The 17390-nt window shown below is 55.2% G+C and overlaps 3 protein-coding genes across 3 annotated transcripts; 2 read left to right on the top strand and 1 right to left on the bottom strand.

The window, feature by feature from the left end:
- Nucleotides 1–1647: 1647 nt before the first annotated feature.
- Lingo3 (leucine rich repeat and Ig domain containing 3) lies at nt 1648–3477 on the top strand. The gene has a single exon (XM_048340848.1). It carries the CDS (start codon nt 1699–1701, stop codon nt 3475–3477), a length of 1779 nt encoding a protein of 592 aa, XP_048196805.1. The 5' UTR covers nt 1648–1698.
- A 4643-nt stretch (nt 3478–8120) lies between these two features.
- Nucleotides 8121–11308, top strand: Peak3 (PEAK family member 3). Its single transcript, XM_048340616.1, is given in 4 exon segments — nt 8121–8202; nt 8568–9091; nt 10540–11145; nt 11147–11308. Coding segments are annotated over 4 exon segments (1374 nt in total).
- A 2176-nt stretch (nt 11309–13484) lies between these two features.
- Oaz1 (ornithine decarboxylase antizyme 1) lies at nt 13485–16988 on the bottom strand. The gene is given in 6 exon segments (XM_048341696.1): nt 13485–13981; nt 14198–14283; nt 14649–14821; nt 14998–15084; nt 15086–15143; nt 16753–16988. Coding segments are annotated over 6 exon segments (684 nt in total). The 5' UTR covers nt 16899–16988; the 3' UTR covers nt 13485–13847.
- Between the last annotated feature and the right edge of the window lie 402 nt (nt 16989–17390).

The following is a 17390-nucleotide window of genomic DNA, read 5'->3' on the forward strand; positions in this document are numbered from 1 at the left end:
AGAGCCTCATGCTTCACTAAGCAAGTGCTCTACCACTAAGCCACACCCCAGTACCAGTAAATGTCTTTTTTTTAATGTATTATATTTGTGCAGGTCCTCTCCAATTTAATGAATCCTCTCTTTGGCAATGTTTTTTTCTTTTTGTTTATCTGGCCCTGAGGCTTGAACTCTGGGCTTGGGTGCTGTCCTTGGGCTCCTTTGCTCAAGGCTAGCACTCTAGCACTTGAGCCACAGCACCACTTCCAGCTTTTTCTGTGATTAAATGGAGAAAAGAGTCGTATAGACTTTCCTGCCCAGACTGGCATCAAACCACGATCCTCAGATCTCAGCCTCTGGAGTAGTTCGGGTTACAGGCTGAGGCACCAGCTCAGCTGGTGATACTCTTTTTTTTTTTTTTTTTTTTTTTTTGCCAATCCTGGGGCTTCATTCAACTCAGGGCCTGAGCACTGTCCCTGGCTTCTTTTTGCTCAAGGCTAGCACTCTACCACTTGAGCCACAGCACCACTTCTGGCCTTTTCTCTTTATGTGGTGCTAAGGAATCCAACCCAGGGCTTCCTGCATGGTAGGAAAGCACTCTACCGTTAAGCCACATTCTTCTGAAGCTGGGCGCTGGTTGCTCATGCCTGTTATCCTACCTACTCAAGAGTCTGAGATCTAAGGATTTCAATTAGAAACCAGCGCAAGCAGGAAAGACTGTGAGACTCTTATCTACAATTAACCATCAAAAAAAAGCCATTGGTAGAGGCATGGCTCAAGTGGTAAAGGAATGGAAAGAGCTAAAGGACAGTGCCTAGGCCCTGAGTTCAAGCCCTAGTACTGGCACAAGCATACACACAACAAATATTCATACATGAAACTGGCTGTTTCTTTTTTTTATCAGTTCTGGGGCTTGAACTCAGGGCCTGGGCACTGTCCCTGGCTCCTTTTTGCTCAAGGCTAGCACTCTACCACTTGAGCCACAGCACCACTTCTGGCTTTTTCTATATATGTGGTGCTGAGGAATTGAACCCAGGGCTTCATGTATACAAGGCAAGCACTCTACCACTAGGCCATATTCCCAGCCCTGAAACTGGCTATTTGAAAATGTGTGATTTGGTGGGTTTAGGTCACAAGGTTATATCACCACCATCTCTGTCTCAATCTGTAACATTCTCATCTCCACAAAAGGAAGCTCATTCCCCATGAGCAGTCACCAGGTTCTCTAAGGACCCCTGGCATCTATGAACCCTATTTTGTTTGTTTGTTTTGTTCTGTCATGGGGCTTGAACTCTGGGCCTGGGTGCCGTCCCTGAGCTTTTTCACTTAAAGCTGTTGCTCTACCACTTGAGCCATGCCATCACTTCAGGCCTTTTGCTGGCTAATTGGAGATAAGAGCCTCATGGACTCTCCAGCCTAGGCTGGCTTCGAATTGTGCTCCCCAGCTCTCAGCCTCCTGAGTAGCTGGAATTACAGACGTTAGCCTGTATACAGCCCTGCAACACAGCACCTGGCACATATACGTACACCAGTTTCTGGGACACCCGTGGTTCGGTTTTGCCAAAGAGAGTTGTCCAGGTGGATAACTGGGATGGATGGGATTGGGGGGAGACGGGGGACACTGGGGAGGGGGCGGTCCTGAGAGTCAGGTGCTGATGCTGCCCCGCCTCCCCCAGGTGCGCATGAGGATGGTGGCGCGGCCCTAGGCCCAGGCTCCGCACCATGACCTGCTGGCTGCGCATGCTCAGCCTGCACCTGCTGCTGCTGCCCGCGGCGCCGCCCCCGGCCGGGGGCTGCCCGGCCCGCTGCGAGTGCGCAGCCCCGACGCGCTCCGTGGCGTGCGCGCGCCGCCGCCTGACCGCCGTGCCCGACGGCATCCCCGCCGAGACGCGCCTGCTGGAGTTGAGCCGAAACCGCATCCGCTGCCTGAACCCGGGCGACCTGGCCGCGCTGCCCGCCCTGGAGGAGCTCGACTTGAGCCAGAACGTCATCGCGCACGTGGAGCCGGGCGCCTTCGCCGACCTGCCGCGCCTGCGCGTGCTCCGTCTCCGCGGCAACCAGCTCAAGCTCATCCCGCCCGGGGTCTTCACGCGCCTGGACAACCTCACGCTGCTGGACCTGAGCGAGAACAAGCTGGTCATCCTGCTGGATTACACGTTCCAGGACCTGCACAGCCTGCGGAGGCTCGAGGTGGGCGACAACGACCTGGTGTTCATCTCGCGCCGGGCCTTCGCCGGCTTGTTGGCGCTGGAGGAGTTGACCTTGGAGCGCTGCAACCTCACCGCGCTGTCGGGGGAATCGCTGGGCCACCTGCGGGGCCTAGGGGCCCTGCGCCTACGACACCTGGCCATCGCTGCCCTGGAGGACCAGAACTTCCAGAAGCTTCCGGGGCTGCTGCACCTGGAGATCGACAACTGGCCGCTGCTGGAGGAGGTGGCCGCGGGCAGCCTGCAGGGTCTCAACCTGACGTCGCTGTCGGTCACCCACACCAACATCACCGCCGTGCCGGCGGCCGCACTCCGACACCAGGCACACCTGACCTGCCTCAACCTGTCGCACAACCCGATCAGCACGGTGCCCCGCGGATCCTTCCGGGACCTGGTGCGCCTGCGCGAGCTGCACCTCGCCGGGGCCCTGCTGGCGGTGGTGGAGCCACAAGCGTTCTTGGGGCTTCGCCAGATCCGCCTGCTCAACCTCTCCAACAACCTGCTCTCCACCCTGGAGGAGAGCACGTTCCACTCGGTCAACACGCTGGAGACGCTGCGCGTGGACGGGAACCCGCTGGCCTGCGACTGCCGCCTGCTGTGGATCGTGCAACGCCGCAAGACCCTCAACTTCGACGGCCGGCTGCCGGCCTGCGCCACCCCGGCCGAGGTGCGCGGCGACGCCCTGCGCAACCTGCCCGATTCCGTGCTGTTCGAGTATTTCGTCTGCCGGAAGCCTAAGATCCGCGAGCGCCGCCTGCAGCACATCACGGCGGCGGCGGGCGACGACGTGCGCTTCCTGTGCCGCGCCGAGGGCGAGCCCGCGCCCGCCGTGGCCTGGGTGACGCCCCAGCACCGGGCGGTGACGGCCAACAGCGCCGGCCGCGCGCGCGTGCTGCCTGGGGGCACCCTGGAGATCCTGGACACGCGGCCGCAGGACAGCGGCACCTACACGTGCGTGGCCAGCAACGCGGGCGGCAACGACACCTACTTCGCCACGCTGACCGTGCAGCCCGAGCCGGCCACCAACCGGACCCCGGGCGAGGGGCGCAACGAGACGCTGCTGGCCGCGCGCTTCCCGCTGGACCTCACCACCATCCTGGTGTCCACGGCCATGGGCTGCATCACCTTCCTGGGCGTGGTGCTCTTCTGCTTCGTGCTGCTGTTCGTGTGGAGCCGCGGCCGCGGGCAGCACAAGAATAACTTCTCCGTGGAGTACTCCTTCCGGAAAGCCGACGGGCCCGCCGCCGCCGCCGGCCAGGGTGGAGCCCGGAAGTTCAACATGAAGATGATCTGAGTGGGCACCCCCTCCCCTTCCCACCCCACCCCCCCACAACACACCGTCCCCGGAGATGCGGGGGAGAGGGGAACGGCCGCCCGCTGATTTCCACCTATGCATTTCCCGCGGGGTGGGCGCAGGCGGAAGGTACCCGGAGCGCGCCCGCGGGGGCTCCCCGGCAGAACTTCCCCCTCGTTTGTTTTTGTAGACAGGACTCCTTTTCATCATGAACACATCTTTTGCAGTTTCTCAAGTGTTTTCTAAAGGTTCCATCCTGTCCTTCTACCCCCCCCGCCCCCCCCCCCCCCCGCTCTATTGGTCGTCGGGCTAGGAGGGTGGGGGGAGTTAGGGGGTAGAAGGATGGAGAGTGAACTTCCTTCTTCATGCGGCATGGCTAGGGGCTCCGGGCTTAAGGGTTACCCCCCGCCCCGCGCCCCCATGTTTCCATTCAAAGCCAGGAGGTAGTGTGTCCTGCCTCCCACCTTCCCTATCCACACCCAGGTCTCCCCTGGGGAAATGCTCTGCTCCCGAAACCCAGGAGGGAACCCCCAGCCTGAGGGAGCACACAGGAATGTCTGCACTGTTCACACCTGTGTGCCCCCTGAGTTCACACTCAGGGTTCACACTTGCCCACAATCTGGCACACGCAAGACCTATAGCTCAAAAGTGCAACTCAAAAAAAAAAAGTGCAACTCAATTTCCCAGGTCCCTCCCAAGTTGACCCCACAACCAGGGCAGGGTACTGCGGAGCCCTTACAAACAAACACAGCTCACACCCAGGACCTGCTAAGCCTACCCCACACCACAGACACACACTGTCCACACCCAGACACAGCCAAGCTACAAGTGACCTCCCACAGACCTGAGGGCTGGCCAGGTTTTAGTGAGCAGGTCAGACACACAACTGAAGCCAAACACACACCAGTGCTCCTTGTTGTGAGTCTCTACACCTTGTCCTCCATCTTCCCTCCCCTCTGGCCCAAAGGGGCTGTGTCTCACAGCCTCACTGCAGGCCTGGCTGCTCCCTGTGGTCCACTGCTCTGAGATCCAAGGTATCTTTTAGGCAAGCCGACTTGGACAGCCTGAGTGTGGCCACCCAGGCGGGGAAATATGGAAAGTAGGCTGGCACTCAAGGTCTTTTCCATGTGCCCTCCAGGGGCAGTAATGAACAACCAGGCCAACAATAGGTTTTGTGTCCCCTAAGAACCCCTAAATCCAAGTCACTGTAAGAAAGCCGCAGAGCTGAGTCTACAACTTTAGGGCCTCAGACTTCAGATCAGTGTGGGGGCTCCCAGCCAGATTGCAGCAGAAACCCTCTCCCTCATGACCCCTGTCCCCTTGTCTAGGGCTCAGTAGGTGATGAGAGCAAACGGGAGTGATCTGAAGAGAACCCAGAGGGATTCCAGCACTAGACAGGGCCTGGCCACAATCTGGCCTTCCCCTACCCTGTTCCTGGCCCACCCTTCACCTTGGCCAGATGACAGGACACTGTGGGAGGAAGAGGCACAGGAAACTTTGTGGAGCTTGATTTCAGCCAAAAAGGGGCTTGGGCACCAACTGGGAGGGGAGGAGCCTCGAGCCAGCCGTGCTTCCTCCCACCCAGCTGTGTGATCTGAGGACCACCTTGACCATTGTCTCCTCTAAACACAAGGCTTGAAAATCCAGCCTTATCCCAATATGCCTGGGCCAGGCCTACAGACGAGCTTTTTGGCTCATCTTGGATCCAGACCCCTCAAAGCTTTGACCAGAGAAACAACTATCTTACGGTAAAAGATTGAGGTAGAGACTGGGCAGAGGCCCAGTCTTTGTGCAGGGGGATATGGGGAACCCCAGTTCTGCCCCTGATATACAGATGGCTAGCAGGATCTGAGTGAGGGGTAGAGACCTATAACCCCCAGGCTCCACCCTGAGCTGGGCAGAGCTTACCACTCTGGTCCCTCAGCATCCTCCTGACCCTCCATTGCCATGACAACCCTGAGGGCCTTCCAAAAAAAAAAAAAAAACGACATCCAAGTGCCTTTAGCATCATTAAAAGACAGGAGGGGATGCATTCCCAGCAGTGAAGGGGTCTACAGAGTATGGGTCCATTTGGGATTTCCCAGCCCCTCCCCCTATCCTAGTCTCAACTCCCAGCCTCCTCCTTCCCCACCCTGCTGTGTTTGATTGGAATCTAATAAAATTGAAACTGATTTAATAACCCACCTCAGGCTATTTTTCACTCCCATGGGAGAAGTACGTGGGCACGAGGCAGAAGTTGTCAGGTCTCTGGGAAGAGTGACCTAGTTCTGTCACCAAAGCAGACCTAGAGAGGGACATGTCACAATGGCATCAAGAGATCACACTTTTGGAGCATCCATACCATTCCTGGCATGGTTTCTGGGTACTTAGTGTGATGACTTCTTTTGCTCTGACTACAGGTTCTCCTAGTGGTTCAGTTTGGAAGACTCTGGGACTGGACAGGGCACAAGCTGAGGATTCTAAGATGGCCAGGCAGAAGGGGAAGTGGTTCTTCAGGAAGTGAAAACCCAGAACAAACAGCCTGGTTGCAGTTCTCCTTGAGCAGACATGACTGAAGTTTTCCTCTGTGTGTGTACCTGGGGCTTGAACTCAGGGCCTTGAGCACTGTCCCTAGCTTCTTTTTGCTCAAGGCTAGCACTCTGCCACTTGGGCCACAGCGCCACTTCTGGCTTTTTCTGTGTATGTGGTACTGAGGAATCGAACCCAGGGCTTTATGTATGCTAGGCAAGCACTACCACTAAGCCACATTCCAAGCCTCCTGTGTGTACCAATTTTGGGGCTTGAACTCCAGGCCTGTGTACTGTCCCTAAGTTTCTTTTGCTCATGGCTAAAAGATCCTCAGATCTCAGCTTCCTGAGTAGCTAAGGTTACAGACATGAGCCACCAACTCCCAGCTGTCACTGGCCTTTTGTGCTTGAAGCCAGCATTCTACCACTTGAGCCACAGCTCCACTTTTGGCTTTTGGGTGGTTAATTGGAGAAAAGAGTCTCACACACTTTCTTGCCTAGGCTGGGTTCAAGTTGTGATCCTCAGATTTCAGCGTTCTGATTAGTTAGGATTACAGGTGTAAGCCACCAGTGCCTGGCTTACTGGAGTTTTCTACCCTCTCCTAAGATGAAGAAGCCATTTCATAGGAGCCTCCCCTTGCCACCTACCCTGGCATGGCTTCTGAAACGTCAGCCCATCTTTCTATTCCTGCCTCCCCCCACCCCACCCCCAGCTTTTAGGCCCACCTCTTCTGGTCCTTAATCCTGGCTTCTTCCTAGTATGCTTTCCTGCCCCCATCTTGTCTTCTGAGGGCAGATGGAGGGGCTCCCAGCCCAATAGTGGGAAGTGATGCTAAAAGACACCAGCCTCACCCTGGGGCCTGGCCTGCGGTCTAACAGTTCCCTAACATTTCCTGTTGGGCTGCTGGCCCCAGTTAGATACCTACTAGGAAGTTGGGACCTGCAACTGCGGAGACTTGGTTCTCAGAGACTCTCCTCCCAGAAGTCACTCTGGCCTGAAGGTAGGGAGGATCAAGAGGAGGCTGGGTAGAAGTAGTAACTGGATAGTTGGGGTACAAGTAAGGGAGTTTCCCTCAGCACCATGCTTGGCATGGTGGTGAGGGCTAAGTGTCTATTGACAAGGCTCAATAGTGGTTTCCTGTGAAATGTCCATGTCTAGCTGTCCCCAAGATGTCTTATGAAGTGGATCCTTGCACTTCATTATTGATGGGTAACATACAGAGAGAGCCAGATGCTGGTAGCTCACACATGTTAATCCTAGGTATGCAAGAGGATGAGATTTGAGGATTGGGGTTTTGAAGCCAGCTCTGACAAAAATACCCATGAGTGTCTAGGTGTATATGCAGGTTCTGGGGCTTGAATTCAGGGCCTGGCATTGTTTTTAACTTTTTCCACTCAAGGCTGGCACTCTACCAGTTGATTCACAGCTCCACTTCCAGCTTTTTGGTGGTTCACTGGAGAACCAGGCTCATGCCTGTAATCCTAGCTACTCAAGAGGCCAAGATCTGAGAACTGCAGTTCAAAGCTAGCCCAGGCAGGGAAGCCCCATGAGACTCTTATCTCCATAAACTTAAAACAAAAAAAGGAAGAAAGAAGAAAAGCTAGAAGGGGAACTGTGGTTCAAGTGGCCGAGCTCTAGCCTTGAACAAAAAAATCTCAGGGACAATGCCCAGGGCCTGAGTTCAAGCCCTAGGACTGCAGAGAGAGAGAGAGAGGTGCTTTCCTGCCTAGTATTGCATCAAAGCAAAATCTCAGTCTTCTGAATAGGTTAGGGTTACAGGAATAAGCATTGGGTGCCCAGATCCACGAGACTCTTTATCTCCAATTAACCAGCAAAAAGCAGGAAGTAGTGGTATGGTTCAGATGGTAGCATACCAACTTTAAGTAGAAAAAGTCAAGCAAGAGAAGGAAGCCCTGAGTTCAAGCCCCAGACAGTATCAGCACAAATAATAACAACAACCACAGCAATAAAAATAAAGGAACCTAGAAAGGGAAAGAAACCCACCCAAGCTCATGGATGGACTCAGGAGTCCTGATACATTGGGGTGTCCCTGATAGGCTGAAGGGCTTCTGGTACCATTCTACAAAGAGACTTCATCTGTGCACATGGTCACCCCCACAGGTGTCCCCAGCAGCATGAGCCACCCAGACACTCCTACTGAGACCCCTGAGCCTGACAGTCCCACCTGGCTGGCCCAACCTATATATGGCAACCTTGGCGAGCAGTCCAGCTCAGTGGGCCCAGGCTGGAGTGACCAGGGGAATGGCCACACACCAGGAGCCATGAGTATGGGGCCCATACAGGGCATTGACAGGGGTTTCTGGGATAGTGTCTTGCCTAGATGTGGGGGGGGGGGGCAATCTGGTGTGGGATAGGACAAGTCTCCACACTTACTTGACCCACCCACTCCTCTTCCTGACCTCCTCTGCAAACTGAGGGTGATCTCTTTCCTGGGAGAACATCAGGCATTTGCATCTTTAATTACACCTCTTTTAAGGATGGAAGATCCAGACCAAGATGGAGTCACGTGTGAAGCATCCATACCCCTACATGTCTGCACCCCCACATCTCTCCCTCCACAGGGGAGGTCCATGCCCACCTACTGCCCTTCAAGGCCTGCCGACCTGGAACTCCTGGGTCACTCTCCTCCATTCCACAGCCCTTGCCCCCACCCCTGCCAAAAAAGACCCTCACCCAGACCCGGTCTCTGCCCACTCACAGAGTCCCCAGTTGGGACCTGGCAAGACAGCCTCAGAGACTCCACCGGGGCTCCCACAGTGTGGATGAGAGGCAGGCCACGGTGATACCCACCTGTCCCCCTGAAGAGCTGGCCTTCAGCTCCCTCGATGATGTGCTGGGCCTCTTCCTCCTAAGTCTGCGCAGTCCTGAAGCCATGCAGGCTGTGCAGGCTGGCTGGCAGCTAGATGCCCTCCGTGCCATCCACTTGCAGCGCTGTGCCCAGCTCACCAGCAGCTTCCCTGGGCCTTGTCAGCCCAGCCATGGCTTCCGCCTGCTGAAGAGCACGCCCTGTGCAGAGAGCGAGGATGCGCTCTATTACTGAGTGGTGCGCGTGGATGAGAATGGATGGCACATGCTTGCTGCCAAGGTGAGGCCTGCAGAGTAAGGCTGGCCACATTGCCCTTCTTCCGGATGTCCCTGACTATCCATCTTATTTATTGTTTGTTTGTTTAGTGTGCTGGTACTGGGCCTTGAAGCTAAGGACTTAAGCTCTCACTTGGCTTTCTTGCTCAAGGCTGGCACTCTAACCCTTGAGCCACAGCTTCACCTCCAGCTTTTTGGTGGTTAATTTGGAGAGAGAAGAATCTCGCAGATTTGTCTTCTCAGGCTGGCTTTGAACCATGATCCTCATATCTCGGTCTCCTGAGTAGCCAGGATTACAGGCAGGAGCCCTTAGTACCTGCCTCCTGATTGTCCATCTTAAATATAACCGAAAGATACATGCTCTCTGACTAAATTTGGGAGCTTTTGGAACCATGATTTTAAGGGGTGAAATGACTTAGCCTGGAGTACCTGGAATGGGGTCAAATTAAAACTTCACTGGACCAGGCACTGGTGGCTCAGGATTGTCATCCTAGCTACTCAGGAGGCTAAGATCTGAAGACCATAGTTCAAAGCCAACCTGAACAGGGAAGTTTTGACACTCTTATCTCCAACTAAACACCAGAAAATTGGAAGTGAAGCTGTGGCTCAAAGTGGTAGAGCACTAGCCTTGAGCAAAAGAGCTCAGGGACAGCGGCTAGGCCCTTAGTTCAAACCTCACGACCAACACAAAGTAAAATAAAGGCTGGGAATATGGCCTAGTGATAGAGTGCTTGCCTCGTATACATGAAGCCCTGGGTTCAATTCCTCAGCACAACATATATAGAAAAAAGCCAGAAGGGACGCTGTGGCTCAAGTGGTAGAGTGCTAGCCTTGAGCAAAAAGAAGCCAGGGACAGTGCTCAGGCCCTGAGTTCAAGCCCCAGGAATGGCTAATTAATTAATTATTTAATTATTTAATTAAAACCCCTCTGGGAGCCAGTCACATGTGGCTCATACCTATAGTCCTAGCTACTTAAGAGGCTGAGATCTGAGGATCAAAGTTTGAAGCAAGCCCCAAGCAGGAAAATGTGTGAGATTCTTATCTCCAATTAACTGTCAAAATAGCCAGAAGTAGAGCTGTGGTTCAAGTGGTTGAGTGCTAACCTCAAGCAGAAACTAAGTGACAGTGTTCAGGCCCTAAGTTCAAGCCCCAGCACATGTGTGTTCACACACACACACACACACACACACACACAATCTTGGGTCCCTAATTACCATCCTCCCTAGCTTAATTTTCTGTAATGTCATCATAAGGTGCTAATATCCACATCAACCCCAAGCCCTGCTCCCAGGATTCCTGTGGCCAGACTTCTCTCCCCCCTGCCTTCCACTCAAGCTTGTAGGAAGTGGGCTGGGGTGGTTGGGTGGCTCAGGACAGGTAAACCCATTAACAGGTGGGGCTGCTAGGGAGAACTCAGTGGTCTAGGGCCTGATGTTCCCCTCTCTCCTGCAGGTACCCAAGTCTGGAGTGGAATTACCCCATCAGAGGGGTGTGGAGCTGTAGGCCTCCCTGCCCCCTCATTTTAATCTCCAGGGACTCTGTGGCTGGTTGCCAGAGGGCGCACTGCCGGCGGTGCCCTGGAGAGGCCCAGCCACGCTGGCCACTGTGGTGCCTGAGCGCACAGTGGCCCAGTGGCTGGAGATCAGCGAACCTCGGCCTGAATGGGCCATGGCCTTGATGTTACTTCAGCTGAGCTCAGCCCTGGAGCTCCTGGAGGAGCGCGGTGTGGCCCTGGCTGAGCTAAGGCCCCAGAATATACTGCTGGCTGAGCCTCGGGGCTGTGTCCCCCCGGGGGACCCCCGCGCTTGCTGCTCGCCCCGTGTCTGTCAGTAGCCCCACAGTCTGCGGGGCACCCATGCTCTGCCGCTGAGCGGCCTGCTGCGCCGGCTGCTGGGCCGGGCAGCGCCCTCGGCCACGCCCTTGGCCGCGGGCCTGGAGCGACTAGCGGTCCTGCTGCCTCGCACCCGGCCCTCGGGGGCTCAGACGCACCGTGCCCTGCAAGCGCTGCTCTGGGGGCCCGGGCCGGGGCTGCGCAGCCCGGGGGCTCCCCTCCCGTGGGACGGTGACTGCAGTTGTGGTGCTGCTTATTCGTCTCGCCGAGCGCGCCGTGGGAGGCCAGGCGCCTGGTCTCCAGGACTGGCTCTGCTGCGAGTACCTGACCGAGGCCAGCGAAGTGTCGCTGGGACAAACCCTAGTGCTGCTGTGGACAGATCCCAAGTAAGAACGGACCCCTACCCAAGAGGCAGGCATCCTCGCCCAGCGCTAACGCGGATGGCCAGCATCTCCCAACAGAGATCCGGAGGCCGGGAGAGGGTTTTGGGGTGTGACATCTCCCGCTATAATTCCTGACCCTTCCTACACTGAGACTAATGGCCAGTGCTTACAAAGAGTGTGGACAGCCAGGCAGTCAAGATGCTGGGGTCTGCTACTGTCTCCATGAGGTTGAACACTGTCCTTACAGAGACAGGACCTAAAGCACTGCAGCTGGACCCTACGTTGCCTTCTGTGCTGAGCACAGCTGGTGACTCTCCAGGCTTGTATGATCCAATCCCTTGCCAGGTCTGGCATCTTGGGCATCAGACACTCACCCAACTGCCTGGCCTCTTCTCCTTCTCCCCTTTCCAACTTGCCACACCCACCTGGCCTCCTAGGATTGCTGGATTCTTCCGGTCTCCAAATCTTTGCATAAGCTGTTCTCTCTGCCTGACTGTACCAGTCCCACTTCCTCTAAGCAAATAAAGTCCATCCTGGTTCCTGTCCTATTGGGTTCCTCAGCTAGCTTCCCACAGCCAACCCACAGCTGGACGTATTTATTCTCTACTTCTGTTACTGCCAGGATTGCCCACAAAACCCTGAGCTCTCGGAGTGCCAGGCATGGCACACAATAGATGCTCTATTAATAGTATAAGATAACGAGCCTGGCAAGGCACTGATGGCTCACTCCTGTAATCCTACTCAGGAAAATGAAATCTGAGGATCGTGGTTCAAAGCCAGCCTGGGTAGGAAAGTCCTTGACACTCAAATCTCCAAGTAATAACCCCCCAAACCGAAAGTGGAGCTGTGGCTGAGTGGTGGAACACTAAGCATTGAGCAAAAAAGCATGACCCATGACAAAAAAAAAAAAAAGTAAAATGGAGTAATTGAACAGACAAGACCTACAGGGGATGAGGTGACTGATGGAGGCTCCAATTGTCTGGTTTCCTTCTGAGACCTTAGTGGCGTCCACATACACATTCAGTCTCCTCCCCATAGCAATCATAGGGGTTCTCCTGATCAAATACATCCCATGACTCCCTAGTGCTATCAATACACAGAACTCTTCCAAACAGCAGCCCAGTCTCTGGCCAGCTTCTCCTGCTATGTTCAACCTAGGAAGGTCAAGCCTTTTTTTTTTTCCCCAGTCCTGGGGCTTGAACTCAGGGCCCTGGGCGTCCCTAAGCTTCTTTTGCTCAAGGATAGCACTCTACCACTTGAGCCACAGCGCCACTCCCAGCTCTGTATATATGGTATTGAGGACTCACGCTTCCTGTATGCTAGGCAAGCACTCTACCACTAAACCACATTCCCAGTCAAGCCTTTATCTTTTGTTTTCTATGGTTTTTGTGCCAATACTAAGGCTTGAACTCAGGGCCTGGATGCTGTCTTTCAACTTTTTTGTTCAAAGCTGGCACTCTACCACGAGCCACAGCTCCTCTTATGGCTTTTTGGTGGTTAGAGATGAATCTCACCTCAGCTTTCAAACACAATCCTCAGCTCAGCCTTTGTAGGAATAGTTGTGACCAGTGGTGCCTGGAACACTTCTATTGCCCCTACTTCATTCTGCAACACCCCACCCCGTCTGTTTGCAGTTCATATTGAGATGTTCAGTTGTCTTCCCATCTCTGCTTGTACCCCCATCATTCAAATGGCCTGACAGCATCCCCCAAGTCTACCTCAACTGTTGAGCTTGGCACTGCTTTCCAGGAGCCTGATGTGAGCAGTATTCAGATATGACCAGCAGGTGGCACTACAGCCACATGGATGTGACAGAATGGCTCCTTTACAACCTGCAGGTGGGCTGCAGGGCCTGCTATACTTTCACCCATGTTTAGCACTCGCAAAAGTCCAGGAGCCAAGCACAGAACTACCCAACAAGGCTTCAAGGACAACTGATACCCAAGTAGTATCCAGGCACCCCAATGGGTCAGATTAAAGTACTATACCAAGGAACAGGAGGGAATCTGGCCAAAGGGACCCAAATGGGGGCTCAGAACCCACAACAGCCCAACCACCAGGTACCACCGTCTCAGGATGATCACATGCCATGCACCTGATGCCAAGCAACAGCTCTGTTGACACACAGATCCCCCAGCCAAGTCCCCTCTTCACCCGCAACACCACACAACAAACACAGGTAGTAGAGGAGATCACTTTTATTCAGATTGAGAGCAATAGAAGGGTAGAGTATTACCTATCTTACCAAATTAGGAGACCTACGACTTGCCAAGACTTCAAATAAGAAACACCTCCTCAAAGTACAAGGAGAATCTGAATCATCTTATACCAGCAATAAAAAAGTAAAATATAAACTTTTATTTAGAATTAAAGCAAATACTTCAGTATCACAAACACAATATTAAACTTCAAGAAATATACCGCTAATTTGGAGTGAGCGTTTATTTGCACAATTATGACATGCGGACAAACCAGGAGAGAGAAGAGTCTGAATTCCCATCCCACCCACGGCAGGACAGTGAGCTGCGGAGGGTGTGGCAGGCTCACTACTCTTCCTCGCCTGAAGACTCTCTTTCCAACGTGTAGGCCATGAAGCAAGCGTCGGGTCTCTTGGGGACAAGGGGATGCCCTGGTCTCACAATCTCAAAGCCCAAAAAGCTGAAAGTTCGGAGCAAGGCGGCTGTGGGGAAAACATGGTAAGAGCCCAAAGGTCACCAGAAAAGCTCCCATGCCCAGGTCACTTGCAGAGCCAGAGCCAGCCCAGGGGCCTCCCCAAAGCATGGAGGAGTGAGCACACAATACTGGGCTTCCAAGAGCACAGATGTGGCCTGGATGCCCAGGTCCGCGCTCAGGTTCGCAGCACCTGGCAGATGCAGGGGTCCCAGCCAGTGCCTACCTCTGTCCTCGCGGTTTTTATGGAAGCAAATGAAGACATGGTCAGCGCGGAGTTGCTCCTCAGCAAACTCCAGCAGAACTGCAAAACTGAAGCACAAGCAGCATCAGCACCTTGGCTGCCCTCCCTCCCCTGCCCCCCACCCCAGCCCAGGCCCTTCATACCCACCCAAGGCACCCAGCTCTGCTCTACTAAATTTCCCCCACCAACTGCAACCACTACTGGGGCAAGACTGTTCTCTGTAGTGGGATGACCAACCTGGGCAGTCCGATCTGAGTAGCACCCTTGTCCCCCAACCTTGCCAGAAAAGGTCTGATAAGGTCTGGAGACATTACCAGTGTGTTTTATGGGGCAGAACTCAAAGCCCATCCCCACAACTTCAGATCTCTATTTAAATCAGGAGGTTCTCTCCTTTTAGGGTTACATGCCTGAGGATGATGGCCTTGCTCCTCACCTGTCCTTGCTCCCTTCGGGCAGAGGGCCGCCTGGGAGCTCGATGTAGAGGCTGCTACCACTCCACACTGCTCTCCAGGTGATGTGTTTGGCCTCCGTGAGCCTGGTCTGGACGCTGAGAATTCTCGTCTTGTTATTAGACGTTAGTTCCTCTGTTACATTCAGCCGATTATCCTGTGGCACAGAGCCAAACCCTGCATCAGAGACCAACTTTCCATGGGATCACCCCCTCTATACAAAAGAAAAAGCCCCAAATAAAAGGCACAGGCCCCAATCACCCATTCAACAGTGCCTGAGACACCTTATCTCTGAGACACCCCCCCCCTCCAAGCCCAGGGCCCAGTACTTACAGAGTAAAATAAGTTAGCTGAAAGATTGTGATCCCTCTGACTATTCCCTCGCCCACCTGGGATCTTCAGGGGTGGGTGAGGGACATCAGGAGCACCACTGAGGCCCCGGACCCAGGTTACTACAGCAATTGAGGGAGACCCTAGAACTGAGGAGACAAGATGATTAGGAGACAGAAAAAAAATCACCCCAAATTCCCCTTGATGAGATACCAGGAGGCCTTTCTATCAACTTTGCCTGATCTAAGATGCCCAAGATTGCAGCCCTGCTGGGATTTGTCCCTCTCCTGCCTGCAGGAGTTGCCCTTAAAATTTGATGTAGCAACTCAGTCCTGTCCAGCATCTACCTGGGATGGGCACCCATCTCTCCACCCCAACCTTCCTCATGCAGTCTTATATGTTGTTCTCTCCCCCCAATTCTTCAGCTTCTTTCCTTTTCCACCTTACCCCAGCCAGACTCAGTTCCAGCTTTTTTCTAGAAGCCGCCACTGCCTCCCTAGGTAAAGCTTGTGGCCACAGACCTCAGCTTGTCTGACACACCCAGGGGCGCTGGGGCGCCGCCTGTTTTGATCCCAATCCGGCTGCATTCTCCTGGTTGCGTCATCTCGTTGTGGCTGTGGCGCCCGGAGGGAGATTTTCACAATTGCGCAGCAGCAGTAGCAGCAGCGCCAGCAGCCATTTGCTGCGCAGTGTAAACAGGCCCCAAAGTCGCCTCCATTTTGCACGGCTCCCACGGCCTCCCCCAGCCGCAACCCCGATGGGACAAAGGCTCAACCTCTCTTAACCAGGCTAATCGTGGCCCACCTAGGAAGCCCTGGGAGAGGAGGCCAGGACCCTCTAAGACACACCAGCACCGTTCCCAACTATATCTTCGCCACCCCGGATCGCATTAGTTCCAACCCCGTTCTTCCTGGATAAGGCAGGTCCTCACCGTGGACTCCAGGTCGCCGGCTACCAGAGCGGCTGGCGCTAGATGCTCTGGGCCATCCACACCAACTCGCTGCAAGGGTTAAGACGCAGTCGAGGGCAGCGGTGCATCCTCGAAGTACTCATATTTTCACCACCAACACTTGTCGGCAGAGACCGAAAAGTGCAAATTCATCGTCCTTGCAGCCCCACTCGGCCGGTAACGGCCGTCCCCAAATCCGATCCTCTCCCTATCCCAGCTTTCCGCCTGTGGCTCCAAATCCGACCCCATTCTACCCTTCCCACTGATTCAGACTGCCTGTGCCGAGCCCTCCAAATGATCCTCGAACCCCCAAATCCGACTCTCGAATCCATACCCCGCCCCTAAACAACTCTTTATCCTCTCTCTCTCCAAGGAGATGCCACAATTCTACCGAGTCAAAGCCTCCCATCCAGGGCCACCCTAAATCTGTCACCCGACGCCCCTCCTCCAAATTACTCTCCATTCCGGGGCCCCGAAATTCTAAGGCTGGGAATGTGAACCGAGTCCAGCCCCCAAATCAAGAGTCCTCACCCTGCGAATCCCCCCAACCCGACCCAGAAACTCCCCCTCTAATCCAATTAACCTCGAAAGCGCTGCCAGGCCCGGGGGGGGGGGGGGGAGAGCATCCACGGACTGGCCCCGCCCCCACTAGGCCGAGAACCCGCGCCGGGCGCGATTGTGGCCTCGACAAAGGGGCGGATCTCGCGCTCTTAGGGCCGACCTAGCGTCCTGAGGTCAGCTCTTCGCCGACCGGCACCGCCGCCAGCGCTTCTGGAAGCGTCGGGCGGGGGCGGAGGCGGGGCGCTCACCTTTCGCTGCTGCGGCCGCCGCGGCTGTGCAGGCTGAGGAGCGGCATGGTGCGGCTGGTGTGGACGGTGGCGCTAGGTTTATCCCCTTCCTTCTCTCTGGCGAAGCAGTGGCTGTTGAGGATCCGCTGCAGGGAGGATTTCACCATCCGGCCGCTGGGGGTCCGAAACCAGGAAAACCTCCGCTGCGCCTCTCCGCGCCGCCGCCGCTGCTCGCCGTTCGCAAAATGGCGCCGCCGTCACCGCCCACCTTTATAGACGCCGCTCCTAAGCCACGCCCCCTCCCACGCCGCCGCGAACGCGGCCGCACGAGGGGGCGGAGCCCTAGGGGCCGCCGGAAGAACCAGACGCACCCTCCAGTCTCGCCGTTTGATTGGCGAATGGTGAAGGGAGACCACAAATCCGTGCCATGGATTGGTCATTGGGTTTGAGGTCCAGCCCTGCTGCGTCAGCCTGTGGCGTGCAGGAGGCGGGGCTACTGTGGCGCGGCGTTTGCGCTGTGTGCGTGCCGCCCGCATCCCGCCTTAGCCCCGCCCTCCACACCCTGGCCTGAGGGGTCGGAGCGACCGCTTGGATGGACCTGTTTCCTCGCAATTATTCACCACGTCCCGCTACTGCGGGTCGCTCGCTCTTCCTGTCAC

The sequence above is a fragment of the Perognathus longimembris genome, chromosome 3, assembly GCF_023159225.1.
Source record: "Perognathus longimembris pacificus isolate PPM17 chromosome 3, ASM2315922v1, whole genome shotgun sequence".
Taxonomy (NCBI): Eukaryota; Metazoa; Chordata; class Mammalia; order Rodentia; family Heteromyidae; genus Perognathus; species Perognathus longimembris.